At 38.1% G+C, this 22,595-nt stretch overlaps 3 protein-coding genes across 6 annotated transcripts in view; 1 reads left to right on the forward strand and 2 right to left on the reverse strand.

Annotated features, from left to right (window-relative positions):
* LMLN (leishmanolysin like peptidase) overlaps window positions 1–4,676 on the reverse strand; it is a 58,739-nt gene extending 54,063 nt beyond the window's left edge. Inside the window, exons 1-2 of one of the 2 annotated variants that reach the window (XM_074365082.1) lie at window positions 4,445–4,676; window positions 2,258–2,305 (exon numbers count right to left, since the gene is read on the reverse strand). In XM_074365082.1, the coding sequence (XP_074221183.1) occupies window positions 2,258–2,305; window positions 4,445–4,663 (267 nt within the window). In that variant the 5' untranslated portion in view covers window positions 4,664–4,676. The remainder of the gene's footprint in view (window positions 1–2,257; window positions 2,306–4,444) is intronic. The other variant, XM_074365083.1, reaches the window with a different exon arrangement.
* Window positions 4,677–7,853: 3,177 nt separating this feature from the next.
* Window positions 7,854–10,009, reverse strand: RPL35A (ribosomal protein L35a). Its single transcript, XM_010959354.3, has 4 exons — window positions 9,965–10,009; window positions 9,606–9,758; window positions 8,587–8,731; window positions 7,854–7,920 (listed from the first exon to the last, which is right to left on the reverse strand). Exons 1-4 carry the CDS (start codon window positions 9,973–9,975, stop codon window positions 7,897–7,899), a joined length of 333 nt encoding a protein of 110 aa, XP_010957656.3. The 5' UTR covers window positions 9,976–10,009; the 3' UTR covers window positions 7,854–7,896.
* Window positions 10,010–10,995: 986 nt separating this feature from the next.
* Window positions 10,996–22,595, forward strand: part of DRC9 (dynein regulatory complex subunit 9) — a 32,513-nt gene continuing 20,913 nt past the window's right edge. The window contains exons 1-5 of one of the 3 annotated variants that reach the window (XM_045519857.2): window positions 10,996–11,205; window positions 13,456–13,522; window positions 14,439–14,706; window positions 19,054–19,277; window positions 21,238–21,366. In XM_045519857.2, coding sequence (XP_045375813.1) covers window positions 13,515–13,522; window positions 14,439–14,706; window positions 19,054–19,277; window positions 21,238–21,366 — 629 coding nt within the window. In that variant the 5' untranslated portion in view covers window positions 10,996–11,205; window positions 13,456–13,514. Of the gene's footprint in view, window positions 11,231–13,453; window positions 13,523–14,438; window positions 14,707–19,053; window positions 19,278–21,237; window positions 21,367–22,595 lie in introns of all 3 variants that reach the window. The other 2 variants (XM_074365119.1, XM_074365128.1) reach the window with 2 other exon arrangements.

The raw sequence follows: 22,595 nt of genomic DNA on the forward strand, positions 1-22,595 counted from the left end.
CAAGAATGAAACAAGAGACATCACAATAGACTTTATAGACTGTGATACTGTGATTTATAATAAAAATATATTTGGTCTTTGTCCCACTTATGGAATTTCCTAAAACCCTTGGAATTTCTTAAATGACAAAAGTGATCAAGGTGTCTTTTGTCATGTTACTGAGGTAACTTTTGGAAAGCACCTAAAGATAGGGCCTGGTTGCCAGCTGAGTCAACCATGTGAATAGAAGACTGGAACTTTCAGTCCTTCCCCACCCTTTCTAAGCTCTGAGGAGAGGAGAAAGGCTGGAGATCAAGCTCACTCACCAATGTCTAATGATTTAATCAATCATGTCTATGTAATACCTCCATAAAACCTGAAAGGATAGGGGTTGGAGAGCTTCAATTGTGGTGAACACGTGGAGATTTCTGGGAAAGTGACATGCTCAGAGAACATTGACACTCTGTGCCCTTTCTCCATATCTTGCCCTATACATCTGTTCCATCTGATTGTTCTTGAGCTACATCCTTTTATAATAAACCAGTAATCTAGTAGGTAAAATCTTCTCTGAGTTCTGTGAACCTCCCTAGCAAATTAACCAAACCCAAGGTGGGGGTCGTTTTAACTTCTGATAGGTTTGTCAGAAGAACGAATAACATGGACTTGGGATTGGCATCAAGTGGGAAAAGGGGGGCAATATTGTAGGTCTGAACACTTAACCTATGGAATCTGATGCTATCTCTAGGTAGACAGCGTTAGAATTGAGTTGAATTGTAGGACACTCGGCTAGTGTTGGAGAGTGGCTTGGTGGTGTGTGGAAAACCACCAACAAACTAGAATTGGAACCAGAACCCTTTACAGACATTTAGAAGACCAAATGGAAACATTAAGAAAAATTGTATTTCCATACATTTGACCACTTTGATGAAATTTTTTGAAGGACATAACTTACCAAACACAATCAAGAAGAAAGAGACAACCTGAATAGTCTAATATCTATTAAAGAAAATAAGTTCATCGTTTATAACTCTCCAAAAGAGAAAATTCCAGAATGAGATAGCTCCATTCATGAATTCTAAACATTTAAGGAAGAAACAATACTGATTGTACACAAACTCTGAAAATAGAAGAGGAAGAAATATTTCTTAACTCATTCTGTAAGGCCAGCATTACCTTAATACCAAACTCAACAAAGCTATTGAATTAAAAAAAAAACAAACCTACAGACAAATATCCCTCATGAATATATATGCAAAATCATAAAAAACTACTAGTAAATCAAATCCAGCAAAATGTAAAAAGAGTAATATAACATGATCAAGTGTGGTTTAATCTCAGGAAAATGTAAGGCTATTTTAAATGATTAATAAAATTAATAAGCCCCTAAAAAGATTGGACTAGAATAAAACAGAACAAGCACAAATTACCACATTAGAAATAAAAGAGTAAATATCACTACAGATTCTACAGATATCAAAAGGATAAATTATTATGAACAACTCTGTCAATAAATTTAACTTGATGAAATATACTCCTTGATGAAATATACTCCTTGAAAAACACAAGTTACCAAGACTGACACAGGATCAAACAGAAACTATGAATATACTTGTATCAGAAAAATTGGATTTATCTAATCTTACATAGTGGTTGCTTGGGGCCAGAAGTGAAAATATGGATTTCCTATAAATGGACACAAGGGATCTTTCTAGGGTGATGGAAATGTTCTAAAATTGGATTGTAGTGATAGTTTTGCAACTCTGTAAATTTAATGAAAATCACTTAATTGGACACTTAAGTAAGTCAATTTAATGGTATATAAATTATAGTTCAATAAAAGTACTTTTTAAAACTCTCTACAAAGAAAACTCTAAACATTTAAGGAAGAAATTTCATATAAACTCTTTTAGAAAATATATGATGGAACCTCCCAACTCATTATGTAACACAGGTATAATTCTGATATCCAAAGCTAACAAAAACTTCACTAAAAAAGGAGATTATAAATCAATATTACTCATAAACATAGATGCAAAAATCCTTAATCTATTAGCAAATTGAATTCAGAAGTATATTAAATGTATAATACATTATGACCAAGTAGAGTTTATCCCAAAAATATAAGGTTGATTTACTATTAGAAAATTCAATGTAATCTACCATATAACAGTACATATTATATAATTCCATTTATATAAACAAAGTTCTAGAAGAGGCAAAATTAATTTAATGTAAAACATAAATCTAATGTAAAAAAAAAAATCAGAACAATAGTTACCTGGGATGGATGGGAGAGAGTGACTGGCACAGGATAGGAGGGAAATTTCTGGAGACATGGGAATATTCTGTATTATTACAGGATTGTGAGTTTTACATGGATGTAAATTACTGCGTTTGCTGCATTTCAGTATATATAAATCTTATCCAAAAAAAACTTAAAAGGAACAATAACAGTGGGATGATAGGGAATGGGCAGAAGTATATGAAACAGAACGAGAGAATACTGATAAGTGTTGAAGCTGGGTGAAGGGTCATGGGAGTTCATCAAACTATTCTGGTTTTGAGTTTTGTTTTAGTTTACATAATAAAAAATAAAAACAAAACAAAACTTAAAGAGTTTTTAGTTGAGAACAAGTTATATGAGTCAAAATGCTTTGCAGTTCCCCAGCACTAACAATAAAAAGTTACTGAAACTTCCTATAGCATTTAACAAGAGATGCAGCCACTAATATGAGTACAATGAACACTACTTGCCTATAACTTGCGTCCAGGTAAAAGCAAAAAGAATGGTTAGGAGGACTTGCTTATTATATACCCTGTGAAGAACTAGGAAAATTAGGGATGAGAACTCTCAAGAAGAACTTAATAGCTTCTTTTAATATCTGAAGCACGAACACTATTAAGTTTGTTCAGGCATGAGCCATAAATAAGAAGAGTGGGTGGAAGTTTCAGGAAGAGTTTTCAGCTCTATAAAAAGAACAATAATCTCTCCAAAAAGCAAAGGGGCTGCCCCTGGAGATAATTTCCCTATTTGTCAAATGTAAGTACAAGATTTGTACACTGGCAACAATCACAAGAGGAAAACAGCCATTTAGGTTCCTTATAGAGCAGAGATTTTGCAGTTCTCTGAACTACTTTCTCTTATTTTAATCTAAATTCAAAGAGAGAAGTGCAGGGCTTTGTGGGAATGATTTTTAAAAAGTATTTACCAGGTGAATAGGGAAATTGAGGAGATGTTGTTTAAGGGTACAAACTTGCAAAGAGTAGATAAATAAGTTCTGAAGATCTAATGCACTACATAGTGACTACGAACAATGATACTGTATTATAAACTTAAAAGTTGCTGAGAGACTGAAAAATAAATAATTCAGCCAGAATGCAGTGTCATGATAAAAGCTGAAATACACAAACCCCAAACAGTATTCTGGCACATATGGTTATGAACAGCATGCACAGAAATTTTTGGAAATTACAAAAAAAATGACTAGTCAGATTTCTGAGCTGAACTGAAAACTTCCAGATTAATCTTTCTTGATAAAGTAATGAGACAAATTATAAAATCAACCACAATATGCAGCCCTGCCCCAGGTACTTTCTCCTTTCCTCAAAGAATAGTGATTATTGTGGGCACTCCATGGAGCTAAGTACTGTAGAGGAATCAAAGTCTAATACGCAAGGAACATCACAATCTAACTGCAAAGGCAATATATGCCTGAAACATAAGCTATCACCACAGTAGTACTTGGTTAAGTGCCAGTAAAGAGTTCGGATAAGACATACTGCGAAATGAAAAGAACATTCTGCTGGGGTGGTTTCAGCAGGCTGACTTGAGGTTAAGGAACTTAAAATCAAAGAATTTAGACAGGGGGGAAAAAAAGTAATGGGAAAGAGGCAGACACTTCCAGGGCAGGAGAACAGGGTAAAGCAAGCAATGTGAAACTAAACTTGAATTTTGTCTTCAGAGAACCCCCACTATTCCTTCAATGCCTCTGCCTGGCTCTCCTATCAATTCCTTCCCGAACGTTTTGGTTCCCAAAGTGTGGTCCTTGGACAAGCAGCACCAGCAACCATCTGGGAACTTCACCTGCAAATTCTGGGGCCCCATCCCATACCTACTGAGACAGAACTGGGCAGCGGGAGGGAATGCAGCAGCAATCTGTGTTTTAACAAGCCCTTCAGGTGATTCTGATGCACGCTCAAGTTTGAAAACCACTGCTCTAGGACTACCTGCTAAGCACAACCCTCCGCTCAGGAAAGTCATGATTTTCTGAGTGCCTAACTGAGCCACTTTGTTGTGGTACAGGAAGAGTTGATAGCTGGTCCCAGCCCTCTAAGAGTTCAAAACCTCTGGCCCAGTCTGGCTTTCTCCTACAGTACACCTTGTTCCAATCACTACCCTCTATGCCATCGCCTCCCTTACTACTTTACCCTCATAGGGCCCGCTCCCACCACTCCGTGGCCCTACCTCAGAGTCAGAGGGGACGTGGTGCCGGCAGGGAGGGGAACTGCCCAAGGAGACTGGAATAGATGTGGCGCTTGCCCGGAGCCCGCCCAACAGGAGTAAAACGCCTCGGACCCATAAAGAACCGCTCCAATGCCACCGGCTCAGAACCCGGCCTGAACCCGAGGAGCCCGCTCCTCTGCCCCACTCGGCCGCCATCTTCAGGCCGAGCGTCGTTACCATGGAGTACGTGACGCCTCCGCGCCCAGCGCCAGCCCCGCCCCTCGCCTCTCCAGGCAGGTGGAGGGACGAGGCGGCGGAAAGGTGCTTTTTGATTGGCTAGCGTCACCCGTAGGAAGTTCACCGCGGATGAGCGTTGCATCACGTCCAACGCGTCTCATTCGCGTGAAGTCGGCCAATAAATGCCGTTTGGCCGCCCACGTGAGTCGGGCTGTGAGAAGACTAGCGGGTGTTAATGTTAATGGCATGGTAGTACGTGGGTGTCCTTACTAAGGGAGTTTTTGTTTTGAATTCAGTTATTTATCGAAAACATATGCACTCACTACGTGCCAGGTGCTTAGACATACAGATGCAAAAGTTTTTATGGTTTAGCTCTCTGTATAAAAGGTCAATGGAATAATTTTCATTTTGACTTATCCTGAGTCACCAATTTTGAACCAATTTCTGTAAAATCAGGTGTGTTCATTACTTTTCAATCACATCCCGTAATTTGTCTTAATTTGAGAACTGCAACTGCATTAATTCCGGAGAGTAGGTAGATCCTTGCCATTAGGGCAACTACCTTAAAAACTGAGCCGTGAGGAACTATAAAAAATTGGCAATTGGGACAAATCTTCCTGTTGCCCATGAAAGAATTAAAACTAGAAATTAAAAGCAATGAACTGTAACAGTCATTCCAGGAATTGAGTTTTATAAATTACTATACTAGGAACTGTAATGGTAGGAAGAACAGAAAGGCCCGAAGCACTTACAATTTGTTGGTGAAGATTATGTACTCCCAAAAAGGGGGGAATGGGCATTTTACAAGTAGACTCATTAGATGTGTCTTATCACCCCACAACTAGAGGATGTTGAGATTTCAAACAAAATTTATCACTTTCAGGAAGTTCTCTCCCCATGAGACCACAAAGAAGTTGCAGATTGTGAACAAAGAATGGAATCAGCCATCTTCAAGTTCCTGCTGGTAGCAGGAGTACCATGCTGTGGGAGAGGCAGTTTCGATGAGCTGCTAGCCATTTAAGTTCATTTTTTTGTGAAACATGGGGCTCCTCCATTGTAACTTTGTCTTGAGAACTGCCTTGCACTGACCAAACTTGAAGGGAGCAGAAAAACACAATACACGTTCTCATTTATAAGTGCTGCCATTACATCAGTTTAGGAGGGTGTATGAATTTGCATGCAGGGCTCATTTGTCACTGCATTTACTCTGGTTATCTTAAGGATTTTTAGCTTTCTTCCCTACATTGTTCAAATGCCTACCACTTCTTGTTTATCCACCCCATTGCTCTACCATCACCTACCTAGTTCTAGTCAGCAGCTCCTAACAAAGGAGAATTGAGATTATTTTCCCCTCTCCTCTATATGCCTAATCCAGATTCAAATAGCCATCTGCTTTTCTGGACATGTTCACAGGTGGACATTCACCAGCTTCCTCAAACTCAGTTACCCCCCACCAAACTATCTCCTGGTTCTCCAACTTTGTAAATGCACTATTACCAACAGACTCAGCAACCAAATCTAGGAACGTTACCCTTGAAGACTCCTCTCCAAAGTCAATTGGGCTCTTCAGTGATACTTTCATACATAGAGGAATATAAATTCCTGTCATCTCTTAGTTTTCTACTTACTTTCCAATTAACTCCGCACAATAGGTTTCAGTCACACTATGTTAACAGCTGAACGGTCCCTCAAATACTTTCTGCTTTCACATAAAATCTTTGTGCCATTTCCTTTTTCTGTAACTCCTACCCCCAAGCATTTCTTTATTCTTGAGTACCCCAAGAGTATATCTACTTCACTGGCACAACAAAGTAGTTACTCCTATGTTGGCAGTTTTTTGAGAAGGGTAACTAAATCTCACTGGAGGAGGTTTGAAAACTGCACTTCCTTCCCTCGTTCAATTTCCTTAGGGTTCTACTAACCAAATTCTTAGTTGTGGGGGCCATGAAATGCACCACTAACATCTGGTGAAGAGAGCATAATTGGCTCCAAGCTGCTTCTCACCATCCAACTTGAGGCCATACTTCCTAAGGGCTGCTGCTGCTAGACAAATGAGACTGGCAGTACAGACACAACCCCCATTTCTGTCTAACATGTGACTTTTCCTGCAGCAATTTTGGCTTCAGGGCCACTATTAAACTAAGCAAACCATAGAACTGCAGTGTGCTACTATTACACCTTTCTCCTTCAAAGGTCTCTCACCACTCCCTACCATACATTTTTAGCATGCTGATCATTTAGTCAAGAGAACCCAAATACAATTAAAACTGTTGAAAGGGGCTGAGTTTAGCAAACTCCCAGTATCTTGTTGGTATTTTCAGTGGAACGTCACGATTTGTTGATTAATAAAAGGAGTAGCTGCTACTGCATCAAACATTTAAAATCATCATGCTGCAAACTGATGCCTTGGTTCAAACTTGTATTCAGCACATTCTGAGATTTAAAATACTCTGCAGCCCTGCTTAGTTTCCTTTACATCATGCCAAAGTATCTCAATCCTGCATTTTACATTAAAACATGAAGCCAAGGAAAGCTATACTATCCAGGCAAACCTAACATCCCACCCCAACCCCGGCCCTAGATTACTTGTTGAGGCATGTAGTATTTTGGGGATATTTCCAACTTACACATATTCCCAGTGTTATACACTGGAACACTTTGTCAAGTCACAAATTCCAAGGCTTTCTCATCCCTGTATGTTCAAACGAGCTGCCAAATACCACCAATATATCACCATTCAAATTCCTTCTAAATACCATTTTAAAGTCCCAAGTTTCCCAACCAATCTATGTTGAACAAGTGTATGCACTACAAGGTACTTTAAAGGTCAAGAAGTTTCATGGTATATATCTGTACTGGCTAAGAATTCCGAATTCTGCTCTTTCTGGAATACACTGGGTGTCTCCACTTGTCCAAAAACTTTTCAGAGGCTAGGTTCAAGTGCTTTATCACTCTAAACCTTCCAAGATACTCCTTTCCACTGTTCCCAACTATAGCTTACTTGTAACCTTCCCCTCACCATTTAAAGCCTTATATTAAGATACATCCCATCATCATCAAAACTCTCCTGTTGTCTCAATCTCTGTAATTCTCTAGGCTTCCTTGTTCTCTGAAAATCTCGGATAACCACCAACATTTAAGCACTTAGCAAATGAATTTGCAGGAAAGAAAATTTTAAGCCACTTAACAAAAATACAAGAGAACAAATTCACACTTTTATTTTCTTTTCAATAAGTTTAAATCCTTGAGGGGTACAGCATCTGGGGAGGGGAAAAGAACACAATGTCATTAGGTGCATGTTATATACAAACTGTTACCAAGTACCCCAACATGAATAAACCTTCCATTGTCTCATTACCCATCTCTGAAAAATATCCAATGACTTACATCCTAGGGAGAGAACTAAATTTTTATAGCCTTCAGTTTCTAGGTGAATGTCTAGGTCAATGTCCCAGAACCAGTACTGGGAACACTGAAAGTCCATTTAATGTTGCTTCCTCTAATGACAGTTAAAAACAAACAAACAAACAAACAAAAAAACTCCTTTGATGAGAAATCTCAACTGCTAAGCAGGGTTCAGAAATACCCCATGACCTCACCTAAAGGATATAGTCATACTAAAAAGGGATTCTAACTGAAGGAAACAGGAGCTATTTTAGAAAAATCACAGAATTAAAAGACTTGGGTCCAAGTCCTAGCAGCTAAAAACACAAACACCAGTTTTCGTCTATAAAATACTAATACCAATTCAAACAAGACTGTGATGATGAAGAGATGGGAAACACTCAGAATTATGCCAGGAAAATGCTGAATTTTTATTTTCTAGCAATTACTTCAGTACTCAATAAATAAGTCTTCAGTGGCCAAAGCCAAACCCCTTGAGCTTTGATTCAACAAGGTATCATACTGCTAATAACTGTACTTACCACACGGATCCTGTGTCCAATAGCCTTAGCAGGAAGATTGCTTCGGAATTTGGCACGAACCATGCCACTGTTTCCATGAGCACGAGTTACCTTTCCCCAGATTACTCTGGTTTTGTTCGGTTTTCCACCAGGAGTTACTGTGTTGCTGATTTTAAAGGAGGATTGAAAAAGGCATGAGAACCCAGGCAACCATTATAGTGTGATACAAAATCAAGGTGACTCTTAGGGACAAGAAAAGTGAGGATGTTGAGTGTAGGGAGAGGAATTTGTTTGCAATATTAAATAGCCAGGGAAGGCCTTACTAAGAAGGCTAATATTGGAAAAAAGATTGGAAGTTACAGGAACAGTATGTGTTAAAAACCTGAGGTTGTGTCCCTGGCCTGTGGAAAGACTTGTAAGATACCATGAGATGATGTAGCCAAGTTAAGAGTAGAAACAGGGAGCCCTGAATGCAGTCTTAGAAGCTCCTTAATGACTTGGCTTTTACTAAATGAGATGGGGAACAGTTGGTGTTTGAGATGATTTGACTTCCAATTTTAAAGAATCACTTTGGTTGCAAGAGGAGGGTAGGGTGGGGTGGAAGCATGCCCCTAAAGATAAAAACAATTTAAATAAACACAGCCCACCCATTTCTTCCACCCCCCTCCCATCCCCCTTGCCTCTACCCCAGAGATTTTAATTGATCTGGAATGGGCCTAAGAACCCAAGATTAAGAATCAATGTTTTTGAGATGTAACATCTTTAAGCATGTATATAAAACATAATTTTAAGACATCAACAAAATGAATTAAAGATCATGAAAAATGCTCTATAAAACTTTAAGATCATAATATGAGTTGACTCCTTCCCTGAAACAATTCACAGCTCTAATTTTTCTAAGTGCAGAAGACACCTACATCTACTACCACCCATGAAGTTCCTTAAAATCCCAAAGTAGAAGCCACAACAGTACCACTTTATCAACTTCAAACGAGACAAATTAAGTAAAAACTCAAAATGCATAATACTAATAAACTTACTTCTTTGCTTTGTACACATAAGCACATCTCTTGCCCAGATAGAATTCAGTTTCATCTCGAGCATAAACACCTTCAATTTTAAGAAGAGCTGTGTGTTCCCTCTGGTTCCGGAGACCCCTCTTATAGCCAGCAAAAATGGCCTTGGACCACAGCCTAAAACAAAATGTATTGTTAACCATAAGCTGTTAAAAAGATCTCATTTAACTTCAACAAACCACAGGTATGGTTTCACTAGTAATGGCCCCTACCCAAATTACCTATAGGAAACATCTAATTTTCCCCCCACCAATTTTAAGCTCACATTTAGGTTCATGCCTAATAAACTACAAATACAAAGCAATGATATTTAAAATGCATACCTTCCAGACATATTTATCGTTTTGGAAGTCCTGTTCCCAGCAGGCCTTTAAAACAAACAAAAATAATCAGTTTAAAACCTTGCAAAGTGCATTTCCCACGTAGTCTCCTCCGGAAAAGCACCCCAAATTCAGAGACTGCCTGATAGCTAAGCAAACTCCAAAATGAAGACAAAAACAAAAAGTGGCAAGGCTCCACACTAAAATCACTGACTGAACCAAATATGCTACATGGATGAGGGAGAATGAGAGTAGGGAAGTATGTATATGTGGGTGGGGAGGGCTATGTTGGAGCTCTGTATTTTCTGCTCAATTCTGCTGTAAATCTAAGACAATTCTAAAAAAATTAAGTCTATCAAAAACAAAAGACTCCACACCAAAAGAAGTAACTCCTAGAAATCCCAAAGGAAGCCTTAAAAATAATTCATGCCATCCATGATCAGCCAAAAAAAGGAGTCAAAAGCACACAGAAAGTAAGTTTTAAGCACTGAACGCAAAAGAAAAGCTAAGGAAAGACTGGGAACAAGCCAAACCAGGTTTGGAGTAGGAGTAAATGGACAATGAACCTTGCCTAAAAGAGCCACTGCTTCAGAAGGGGAACTGCTGCCAGACAAAATGCATCTACTTCCCTCCCCTGGGGCCCGGGAACCAACTTCTATTGCAGCAGCACCGGATCTAGGCGATCAGGGGACCAGCACCATCAGTACCGTATCGCCTCCATCCTGTCCTCCCTGTTGCTGAAGTCCCTAGAAATCATTAGCTGGTAGAGCCTCGGAGCCGCACCAGTGCCTCGCCGAGGAACAGAATCGAATCCAACCTAATTATTTACCCCCAAAGTTCGGCAGCTGGAGCCCCACTCACCTCCACAGTCTCCAAGATGGCTGAAAGAGAAAGGCGAGGCCCTGCCGCGCGGCCTTGTGGGTAAACAGCTCCCCGTCCCGCCCCCATTTAGTCATCTTCCGCGATCGCCAAAAAAAAAAATAAAGCCTGAGACATCGTCTTCTGACTGAAATAAGCAACGTTCAAGAGCACTTGTACCATTCTTTCCCTAAGTTATTTTATCTTCGTAAGCTGCAACATGTAATATTTTGGGACAGAGGGAGGCAAATTTGTAGACAGCTAAAGGAAAAGAACAGGTCCTTGAAGTTGTGCGTTGCCACAGAAACACTTTAGCTTGGTTCCCGCGCCGTCGCGTGCTGCAGGTGGAAAAGTGAAGCCGGACTGGAGGACGTCCCCCGCTTCGGGTACCCGAGATTTGATTCGCCAACAAGGGAGTATCTTTACTCTTTACCACACAGATCTTTACTCTTTACCACACAGGAGTAGAGTGAAAAGAGACTCTCGCATCCTAGCCAGGAGGAGAAAGGCCGCAATTACGAAGGCAGGAGGAGGGAACTTTTCCTTCTCTTTACCTCCCCTCTTCCCCCGCCCCGCATTCCTTTATTTCAAGAAATGGCTTAAGTTCTTACCTCCATTCTTCATTTGATTCCGAGGGTGAAAAGCACTGCCCTGAAAAGGCCTGTTGCCTTTTAAGGAGAACTCATTCAGCTGCCAAACTCTCGGAGCGCGCTGACCACCGTGCCCACCTGTAATAGGTGTTCAGTAAATCCTTGTAGACTAGAATGGGATAGATTAGTGGACGTCAGAGATTTACATTTCCTAATTAATGCACATTTATTTGGGTTGCCCTATTATATTCATTCATTTTTTTTCCCAATAAATAATTTGTTGAATGAGTACCATGTACCGAGCATAGTTCTTGTCTTGGAGGACGCCGCAGTAAACAAAACAACAAATCTCTGTCCTTATGGAGCTTACATCCTAGTAAGGAGAGTGAGACAGTGAGTAAAATATATGGCACATTAGGTGATGTGAGGAAAAATGTTCTCTGTGGAGATTGTCCCCAGATGGGGCAAATGGCAGATACCTAACAAAATGCCACTGATTTAACTTGGGACCTGATGGATCAGTGGGACCCTGCAAGGTGAAAAGGTGAGGGGTAGAGTGGTTCAAGTTGAAGGAATAGCATAAGCAAAGACCCTGAGTTGAAAGGGAGCATGATTCCATAGAAGAAAAAAGCCCACTGAAGCTGCAGTTAGGAGAGCAATAAAAACGCATTGCCAGATGGATCTGGAGAGGAACAGAGGAGCCCAGATCATGCAGGCCCTACGGTCCAAGTTAAGAATTTTAGTTTTTGCTCTAAGGAAACCACTGAAGGGTTCTAAGGAGAGACATGATGAGATTTTCAATTTTAAAAGATGAGTCCTTCATTTAATAAAGAGCATTTTTATTTGGAGGCTATTAGTCCAAGCAAGGAACAACAGCTCGATCCAGCATGGTGTTGGGGGATATGGAAATAGAAGGTAGAATCCACAGGACTTGGCGATCGTTTGAACTGGGGGAATGCTGATGTCAGGATAAAGGAGGAAGCAGAAATGACTCCTGAGTTTCTGGTATTGAGGAATGAGAAGCCAGAAAGCTCTGGATTCTGCATAAGCATAGCCCTGTCTTACCTATCTGACACACATTTACCTATGCCCCAAGCCTAAAAATGGAAAATAAACAACAACACAGCAAAAGAACAAAATCTTAACCCCACACCACTTCCTCCTATGATTGCTCTTGTACCAGAAAATTTGGCTAGTTTGGAGTATCTTTTTTTCAGTTTACCTAAAGTTTAATTTTTGCATACAAGATGTTTGTTGAATGAGACAAACTTGTACTACCCTCCTCAGGATCACTTTATTGTGGACAAAAATCACACTGGAAACTTACCACTCACTGTTCATTCAATATAGAACAAAATTCTCCATAGGGTGTTCTCACTGTAAAGCTTATGTAAGCAGAAAGGACTTTGTTTTACTGGGGAGGGGTAACATCTTGATAGCAGTATTATGTTGATTTTCAGGATAAATACAGTTTTTCTAAGTGCAATCTCAGTTGTTTTTCTATGTCTGGGTACAAGAAATTCTGTTACCTGGCAGATCGGGGTATAGGGCAACCTACATAATTATTTTAGTAATTGGAATAACAGAAAAGTAAATCTGTTTTATAAAGATTACCAATTAATACTCAGAATGCATTTAAAAAGCCAGGTTAGACATTAATTTACCTTAAGAAGAAGCTTGAAGATTGCATTTATCTGCCAGTAATTGAGCTGACTGCTTAACAGACCCGTGCCGCATGAGGGCAATGGTTCTTCCGTCTCTGGGACTGCTCTGCTAAGCAAAAAGAGGGGACAAACCATAGCTCTTGAAATTCTTTCATTTTCTCCTTTTTTAGAAAAACATTTTTTTGGTGGGGGGAGGTAATTAGGTTTATTTATCTATCTTAATGGAGGTACTGGGGATTGGACCCAGAACCTCATGCATGCTAGGCAAGCACTCTACCACTGAGCTATACTCTCCCCCACTTTCATCTTCTCTTAATGAAACGTTATAGAATGTCATTCAACTCTCCCTTGAACTAATCTCAATGTTTTCTTCCCACTTTAGGTGATTGCATTATTGTGAAATTATAAATGTACCATGGAGATTTAAAAAACTAAAGAAGAATGGAAGAGTATGTTCATATTCTAATTTATTTTATATATATGTATATATATATATAATGCCTTATGTTAAATTTCTGTATATTATTTACCTGTGGCTGTGTAACTTAGTGACAAATTATAAGCATTTATCATTTTACAGTTTTGTGGGTCAGGAATTTGGGAGCAGATTAATTGGATGGTTCTGTTTTGGAGTCTCTCATAAGTTGAAGCTGGCCAGGGCTGCAATCATCTGAAGACTTCACTGGGGTTAGAGGGTCCACTTCCATGATGGCTCATTTACAGAACTGGCAAATTGATGCTGACTGTTGACGAGGGGCCTTAGTTCCTCACCCTCATGAACCTCTTCACAGGGCTTCTTAAGTATCCTTGTGACAGGCAGCTGGCTTCCCACAGAGTGAGAGATATGAGGGAGTAATGGAGAAGCTTTAGTGTATCAAAATCACCTAGCCTTAGAAACCACAGTATCCTTTTGGTTACATAGGTTAGTCCTATTCAATGTGTGTAAGACTACAAAAGGGTATGAATACAAGAAGGTGAGAATCATGTGGGCCACCTTGGAGAGTGGCTACTACATTCCATTTTTCACTAATCATGAAAAAATTTTCTTTAGTATCTAAAGATGTTGCTAGAAAAAAGTTTATTTTGGCTCAAGCTCAAGTGGGTTAAGCATGGCCAAATATCCTGGGCTACATATCTTTATTAAACTAGTAAGTTGCTGGCCTTTGGGAGGTCAGAATGTCCCTGGGAAGTATTTAGCAGAAACATATACAAACAAGCAAACTACTTTTGTTCCTTATTGTGGTTGTATTATATGACAACATGGACTTCTCAGGAGCCAATGCACATGCTGTCTGTGCTTTTGAGTTTAAGTAATTTTTAAACATTTGGTAGCTGACTTATTTTTTTTCTTTATTCTTTCTTTAGAGGCCAACTGGAAGCCTCAAATCTTCCTCCAAAAGTCTGGCAATCTGAGGTGACATTGTCAGTAACAGGTGAACCACCTACTGCTACAGAAGAACATGAAGAGACAGCCAGAGAAACAGACATAGAAATCATCCCAGAAATCACAAAGCCACTCTCCATCCTAGATGTGCTAAGGATCTCTGCAGTTCTGGAGGACACCATAGATCAGCTCTCTATTCTAAACTATATCATTACAGTTCAGTATGAAAAGAGACAAAGCATCAACATGGTATATACACTAGCCATCATTTAATTTTTTCTTTCTTTCCTTTTTATTTCTCCATCATTTTCAGTACATATGCCATTACACTTAACTTGGGAAATGGCACCTTCATATCAGATGAAGGGCTACAGTAATTATCTGAGATATGTACTCTCAGTTAATGGAGTGAACTATAGCTCAAGGTATGTTACCAGTCAGAATATCTTTTTCTTCCACTACATTGGCATTATTCAAAAAGGCCTATAGATAAATCAGTATAAATACTACATATATACTGAGGAGATCAGAAGAGTAATTGAGTTGTCTCACTTTGTATTTCTCAGCTGCTAAAAGCTAACTGAACAGTAGGGGAAGGAAATTCAACTGGACCCTCTCAATGTTGCTTTCATCTAAAATGACTTTGTTGTTGCTAAATATGTTGTAACCTACCTTTTTGATTATCCAGCCACATCATCATGTCAGCCATGACATCTTCAATGATGTTATGGACTCCTCAAAGCACCACTGAGCTATTAAAAACTCAACTTGGTGATTAGCAAAATCTTTATAAATCCTTAACCTCTTACAAATTTTAGTAACTTAAGTTGTAGATATAAAATAGAAAATTTATAAATACAAATACGTATTTATTAAGTTTAACAAAATTATACAATTTGTACAAAAGATATTCTTATTTCTGATTCTATGATAAATGAAAATTGCTAAATAAATGAGAGCATAAATTGCTTTTCATGCCTAACAAAAGAAATCCATATTTATTGTGAACAGAAATTAAATTTGCCTTTAATTGCCCTTTACAATTTAAAATTATTATTATTACTATTACTATTTGTATAACCTGGGTTCATAAAGCTTTTATTAAAGTTTTAAAAGCTTATACAAAATTTTAATAGAAAACTGTATTTGGATTTAGGAGACCTTTATGGTTTTAGTTGTGTGCTGTGAGCAATTCATTTCACTTTCACGGTCTTAGTTTTCTCATTTGTAAGTTGTGATGGAGTTTTAACTGAATGATCTATATGGTCCCTTCCAATGCTAATGTTCTATGAGTTCAGGGGTAGTTTTAAAATATTAATGGGTATTATAGGAATCTTACAACAAATTAATTTCCTCATTAACTTATGAAAAGCAAAGATATTGGAAACCCAAGAACTAAGCCTTCCAATGCATTTGAAATGAGTATAATTCTTAAATTAAGCTAGTTAACAAATAGTACAGAAGACACTAGTGTTTCATTCCTATTGTCGTCTTCAGTAAGATTCAAAAATAAAAAGGGAAGATACTCAGTTAACAAGGTAAAATTTTATCAATGATATTTACTGTCAGGCTTAAAAAAGGGTAACTTGCCATTATAGAAACTCGACAGAGAATGAAAAACCCAAATTTATAAACAGCATTCAGCAGTGGTCACCACTCCTTAACTAAAAGAACAAAACTTTTGCAGTTTTATTCTGGTTTATGGTAGTGATCTTCACCCCCAAAAATTTCTGAGTTAACAGATGCCCTGCTTATGATTTTATAGAAGCATATAAATAGTAAAGGCTTGCACTCTTATTTTGATTAATAGCAGCTTAGAAGCCCCTTTCTCAATGTTAGTTCTATAACTTTTAAAAATTTTGAATCTCTTAAAATAATTTTTTATTTTTTACATTATAGTACTATAGTTGTTCTAACTCATGAATTTTTACAATACCATTGCCCTACAGGGCATAGTATATATGTGGATGTTTTCTCTCCCCAAAAGCTTCACATAACAAATAACACATAACAACCACCTTGAGATCACAGTTTAGTTAGCATTATCCCTCTTTAACAGCCTTTTTTCTTTTTTCTTTTTTTTGAAAAGCACTTGATAACATTTAATGAATCTCCCACCACGTGGCTTCACCCACACCCTTAATTGGCTCAGCTCTCCTGCTGAAGAATCTGGTCTTACATGATAATTGGCTGTCCTGGACGCTTCACCTTCCCTAGAACTTTGTAGGATGTCGATCACACCACGTCAAAGATAGGAGCCGCTCCAGTCTGGTTCTTGGCTGCAGTCAGCCGTGATTGCTCCCTGACCAGGGTCCACAGTTTGTCAAGGTTGACAGTTGGGCAGAAGCTCTGTTTCTTTAAGGGGTGATGCTTCTTACTAATTTCCCCAAAGTGTCCGAGGTGATGCTGATGTTTGTGCTGTGGTGACGCAGGCCACCGGCACGCCTCCCAGGTGCTTCCGGTGTTTATGATGCGGGGGTTGGGGGGGTGGCTGTGGCTCACGTGCCCCTAAGTTTCCGTGTCTTCCTTAGTCTGGGTGGCATGTTGGTGACGGAGACGACAGAGACACAGCCATTTTTATAGTTAAAGATAGTTCCAAATAGATCTTCATTTAGTAGAATCATGGGATGGAACGATGAAAAATATACTTATGTACCAAGTTCTGCCAGAAGTGGGAGTAATTGATCCAAAGTTTGGAAGAATTCCCTTGTAGAGTATACTGTTGTTCTTATCTTTTCCCTTAGGGTTTAATACCCTACCATACAAGGGAGTGAATGGACTAGAATATTTAGCTAGTTCCTTTAAGTTCTCTTCTAAAATTTTGTATTTATTTCTAGTAATAGAAATCGGGCTGTTAGACACATTTGCTTCCTTTTCCAGATGCCCAAGCACAAAGGTAGAGGAACAATGCTCATGGCAGTCAGGAAAACCAACCTTTTCAGGCCTTACATTTCTCATTCCTTCCCTAGACAACATCTAAAGTAATAACCAACCACATACTTAAACTTAAGTTTCAGTTTAATTGTTGAAATTCTATGGCTTCTGTTCTCTTTGTAGTCGATCATACCAATTTTAATTTAAAGAAGTATTTTAAAATTTAGTTCTTATTTAAGGCAGCATTTTGTTTTGTACTTGCCTTATGAATGTTTTCCCCAGATCTGAATCTTTGCTTACTGTTGATATAAGGAAAAATACTATTAGGTCTGTGTTTATTAACCTATATGGATAGTTTTTTAACATGTCTGGGCTAATTGAAGTTTGGCTAAGGAAGACCTAGGCTTTATATAGCAATATGCATGTAAACTTTTCTTCTGTGCATAGGATCGGCACAAGAATTTCAGAAATTATATAAAATGAAGAACTTACATAGCTTTGTGTGCTGTTCTAAATGCTTTATTTATTTATTTAATCCTCATAATAAATACATGAGGGCAATGGGAAAATGGAGGCATAGAAATGTTAGTTGCCTAAAGTCAATGTGGCTTAGTAACAGCTAGGGCCAGGATTTAAACAAGGAAGTCTGGCTTCAGAGTCTATTTGCATAGCATAATCACTGTGTTATATGGCTTCCCATTGGCTCAAGATTTTAGCCACAGATTAAATAGGAATCATAAATTAAAAAGACATATCCTGTTCCTATGATAATGCTTACTCCTTACTATTCAAGTTTGGGTCTGAAAAAATTAATTATTTTGGCTTTTCCCCACATGAACTTCAAAATCTATACCACCCCACTAAATATACTATTAGCTCCTACTCTTTGGTATGATTCTCCTTTCATTCTTTATATAAGGGTCTCTCGTATCTGCAGGTTCCACATCTGTAGATTCAAACAACTGTGGATTGAAAATATTCCAAAAAAAAATTCTAGAAATTTCCAAAAGGCAAAACTTGAATTTGCTGTATGCTTGGAGCTATTTACATAGTATTTACATTGTATTAGGTAGTATAAGTAATCTAGAGAAGTATAGGAGAGGATGTGTATATTATATGCAAATACTATGCCATTTTATATAAGGGACTTGGGCGTCTGTGGATTTTGGTCTCCTTGAGGGTTAGGGGGAATTCTGGAACCAATCCCCCACAGATACCAAGGAATGACTATATTTCAAATTCATGTGTTCAATGAACATTTGAATCTTTACTATACTATAGACGTTTTCCAATGGGATTATAAAGGTGGTCACATTGATTTACTATCCAGTTTTGTTGCAGAAAGAATTTAAGGTGAACCAAGATCTCTAAGAGACAGTCCCTTCCTTCATAGAGTTTACAATCTAATGGTGATATTTTTACAAATAATTACAGATGGTAAATGTCTGCTAATAGAGATGTTTCACAGAGATTTTTACCTTTAGTCATAGTCTTAAAGTCTACCATGTTGGGGAATGATGGAGGGGATGTTGTCTAAAGGCAAGAAGACACAAAACAGCAGGGCATGTAGTTTGATATGGCTGAAGAAAAGGGTAATTTTGTGGTAGTAATATTACAAGAGGGAGAAGATTGGGTTCAAAATGTAGGCAGAGGCCCTCATATAGCGTTGTTTCTTTACTTTTTAAAACTGTCTTAATGTAAAACATCATTTATTGTTTTTAGAAGAATAACAAAGAAATGCATTTAGAAGTAAAAAACTTAGAAAAACTTCCAGTTGTCTCAAAAACCTCAAAAGTACCCAATCCATTCTTACATAAAGAAGAACTCAAGTTGCCAGAAATCAGACAAGGAGGCCAATTTAACAAAGTGCAAGATCTTATCTTCAGAAGACCTACAGGGCAGATCATAATGAGTACAGAGACACTGAAGAAAATTCAAATTGATAGGTAAGGAAGGAGAGCATACTTGGAAATGTGATAATGTATCTCTAGATGGATGAAGAGTGGATGCAAGAGTGGCTGACTGCTCTCTTCTCTCATAGATTGGTCATTGTATCCAAGTGACTGCTGATAATAGGATTAGCCAAAGATTGCCCAGGGCAAGAGTGGTATAATTGAAAGTATGGTGGCTACATGATTGGGCAAGTTACTGAGACTTTGTTTCCTTTTTTTTTTTTTTTAATGGAGGTACTGGGGATTAAACCCAGTACATCTTTCGTGCTAAGCATGCCCTCTACCACTGAGCTATACCCAGCAGCCCTCTTTGTTTCCAATTTTTAAAAATGAAAATAATAGTAACTTTGCAACATTAGTGTGAGGATTAGTAAGATGTCTTCAGCCAAGTGCCTGGCACAAATTGGTAGCTATTATGATGCTTTCTCCATTAATAAGGGATAGATACCACCAGAGTAGCCAAATTTTAAACTATGTTTTAATCCTAAAGGCTTCTTAAAGGCAATCTTAATTTGCATTGTCTCATTATTCAGTTTTTTGTTGTCACCTGGCTTGCTGACAAAGTCTGTTAAAGTTTAAAAGAGGATATACCCTTATGGTAAGAATTCTTGGAAAATAAGAGTTTATAGCAATTATCCAGAGCCACTAGCCAGATCCAGCCTGTAGTCTATTTTTGAAAATAAAAGTTTTATTGAATACAGCATTGCCCATTTGTTTACATATCGTCTATGACTGCTTTCATGCTGCAACAGTAGACTCGAGTAGTTGCAACAGAGTTTATGATCTGCAAAACCAAAAACATATACTATTTGTCTGCTTACCTCTGCTTTAGACCCTCACCAGAAGGGCAATATCTCTTGTTAAAATCAATCTAACCCAGATTTGCATACATGATAGAACAGGGTCCTGTTTATAAACTGTCCAATCTAGTTAATGTCCTTTCATTCCCAGTATGTTGGATCATATTTTATCAATTGATCTCTTGACTTCATTGTACTTTTTTCTTAATATAGTTATTGAATCTTTTTGTGTGAACCATTGGAAATAAATTATTACGTAAAATAGTAAAGTGTAATTCTTGCTGATTCCATATCAAAACATTTAAGTAGCAGTTTTAAAAATTCTCTCTACCTAGGAGAATACATAAAGAGTAAAGGACTAGGGGTCAGGAAACCTGGATTAAATAGTTCTAGCTCTTTCTCAAACTGGTTTTGTGACCTTGGGCAAGTCATTTAACCTTCCTGAGCCTGGGTTTACTCATCTCTAAAATGTGTTGTATTAGCTCTTAAAGAAAAAAAAAAATTAAGTGATTTAACTTTTTCAATATTATGAAATATTTCAAAAAAAGAAAAATATAAAGAATAAAATAATGAATATTTATGTATGTAACCACCAAATCTCAACATTTTACCATGATTGCTTTAGAGCTTATTTTCCCCAAATAAAATACTTTAGATATAATTGAAGCCTCTGATCCTTGTCCCCTCACTCTTCCCACAAAGATTTTTTTTGAATTTGTTGTTTATTATTCTCTTGCATGCTGTGATACTTTTATTAGCTATATACTGTTTTATTTAAACAGTACATATAGTTTTACATGTTCTTAAATGTTGTACCCATAGTTTCATACTGTATATTCCAGGTCTGTTAGTCCTTGGTATGTAAACTTTTTTCAGGTTAGGAATTTCTCTTTTTATTTCTAGTTTGCTAAGAGTTTTTCTTGTTTGTTTTTAAATGATGTGATGATCATATGGCTTTTTTTTTTTTAGCCTTTTGTCTTTATTAATTTGATGAATTCCATTAACAGATTTTCTAATACTAAACTTATTTTTGCATCAAGAATAATTCCAACTTAGTTATGATGTTCCTACTGGGTCTTGTATGACTTCTGTAGCCCTTTGTGAATACATGGAAATATATGTTATTGATTCAACCTTTTTGTTTCTCCTTATAGGCAATTTTTCAGTGATGTAATCACTGAGACCATGCAGGAGTTGCAAAATTCAGGCACTTTCATCAATCTTCTGAAAGCTTTGGGCAAAGAGAGGGAAAACAAAATGCATTTCTATGATATCATTGCCAGGTCAGAGTAATTTTAGGTTTATTTGCTTTGTTGTATTTTAAAGTGCTGTAAAACTCTCACTGGAAGTCTTTAATTTCTAAAGCAAATCAAGTTTGTGTTTTCTAGGGAAGATAACTAGAAGTCAGAAATTTGGGTTCTATTCCTAGCTCTGCGGGAACAGTAACTCAATTTCTGGGCTTCAGTTGTTTGTGTCTACAATATATAAAGTACAATATATGTACTACAATTGGGTAGTGTATAATCTATAGTTGTGTTTTGGCAATGACAATCTCAAGATTCTAGTTAAATTCATGTTTTCTAAAAATTCCTGAGTAGCAATATTTCTCTAGCTGCAATTTAGTGATAAGGTTTTTTTTGTTGTTGTTGTTGCTATAGACTGAATATTTGTGCCCCCTCCCTCCACAACCTTAATTTTTTAAAATCCTAACCCCCAATGTGACAGTATTAGGAGGTGGGACCTTTGGAAGGTCTTGAAGGTGGAGCTCTTGCCAATGGGATTAGTGCCCTTATAAGAGAGAACCAGGAAAGCCCCCGCTCCCCTTCTGTCATGTAAAGACACAATGAAAATGGCCATTTGTGAACCAAGAAGCAAGTCCTTACCAGACACTGAATCTGCTAGCACCTGGATCTTCACAGCCTCCAGAAGTGTGAGAAATCAGTTTCTTTGTTTATAAGCCACCCAATCTATGATATTTTTTTAATAGCAGGCCGAGCCAAGACAGTTCTCATTTTGTTTTTTCTTGCAGTCTTCTGTTACTTCATTTTAAACCTAAATAATGGATTGCTGGAGATAAGCAGCAATCTGTTTCTGAGAGCAAACAGAAACAACATTAAGTAGTTAAGTTCCCATTCAGACAGTACTGAGTTTGAATGCTCCTCTGCCATTTACTATTTGTGCGGCCATGGCAAGTGTGATAGTCTGTCTTCTGAGAGATAGATGCCAAGATGAGATTATCAAGGCAAAGATTTTATCAGGGAAACACCTCTGTGAGAGAAAATGGGGAGGGAGCCTTTGGACTCACTGCTGGACTGACCTTAAGTGAAGGAGAGGGAAGGATGGGTGGAAGAGACTGCCCTGCAGTCTAAGGATGGTTTGGCAAGGTCATCAGGGAGCCCTTGAGCCGAAGTCAATCACCAGGGAAGTCCCGGATCTCCCAGGAAGGGACTGCCTTATCACTGTTGCACTCAAAAACTGGCTGGGATCTGTGAGTGGGAAGTGTGGCCTCAGA

This window comes from Camelus bactrianus, chromosome 1 (assembly GCF_048773025.1).
Source record: "Camelus bactrianus isolate YW-2024 breed Bactrian camel chromosome 1, ASM4877302v1, whole genome shotgun sequence".
In the NCBI taxonomy this organism is placed as follows: domain Eukaryota; kingdom Metazoa; phylum Chordata; class Mammalia; order Artiodactyla; family Camelidae; genus Camelus; species Camelus bactrianus.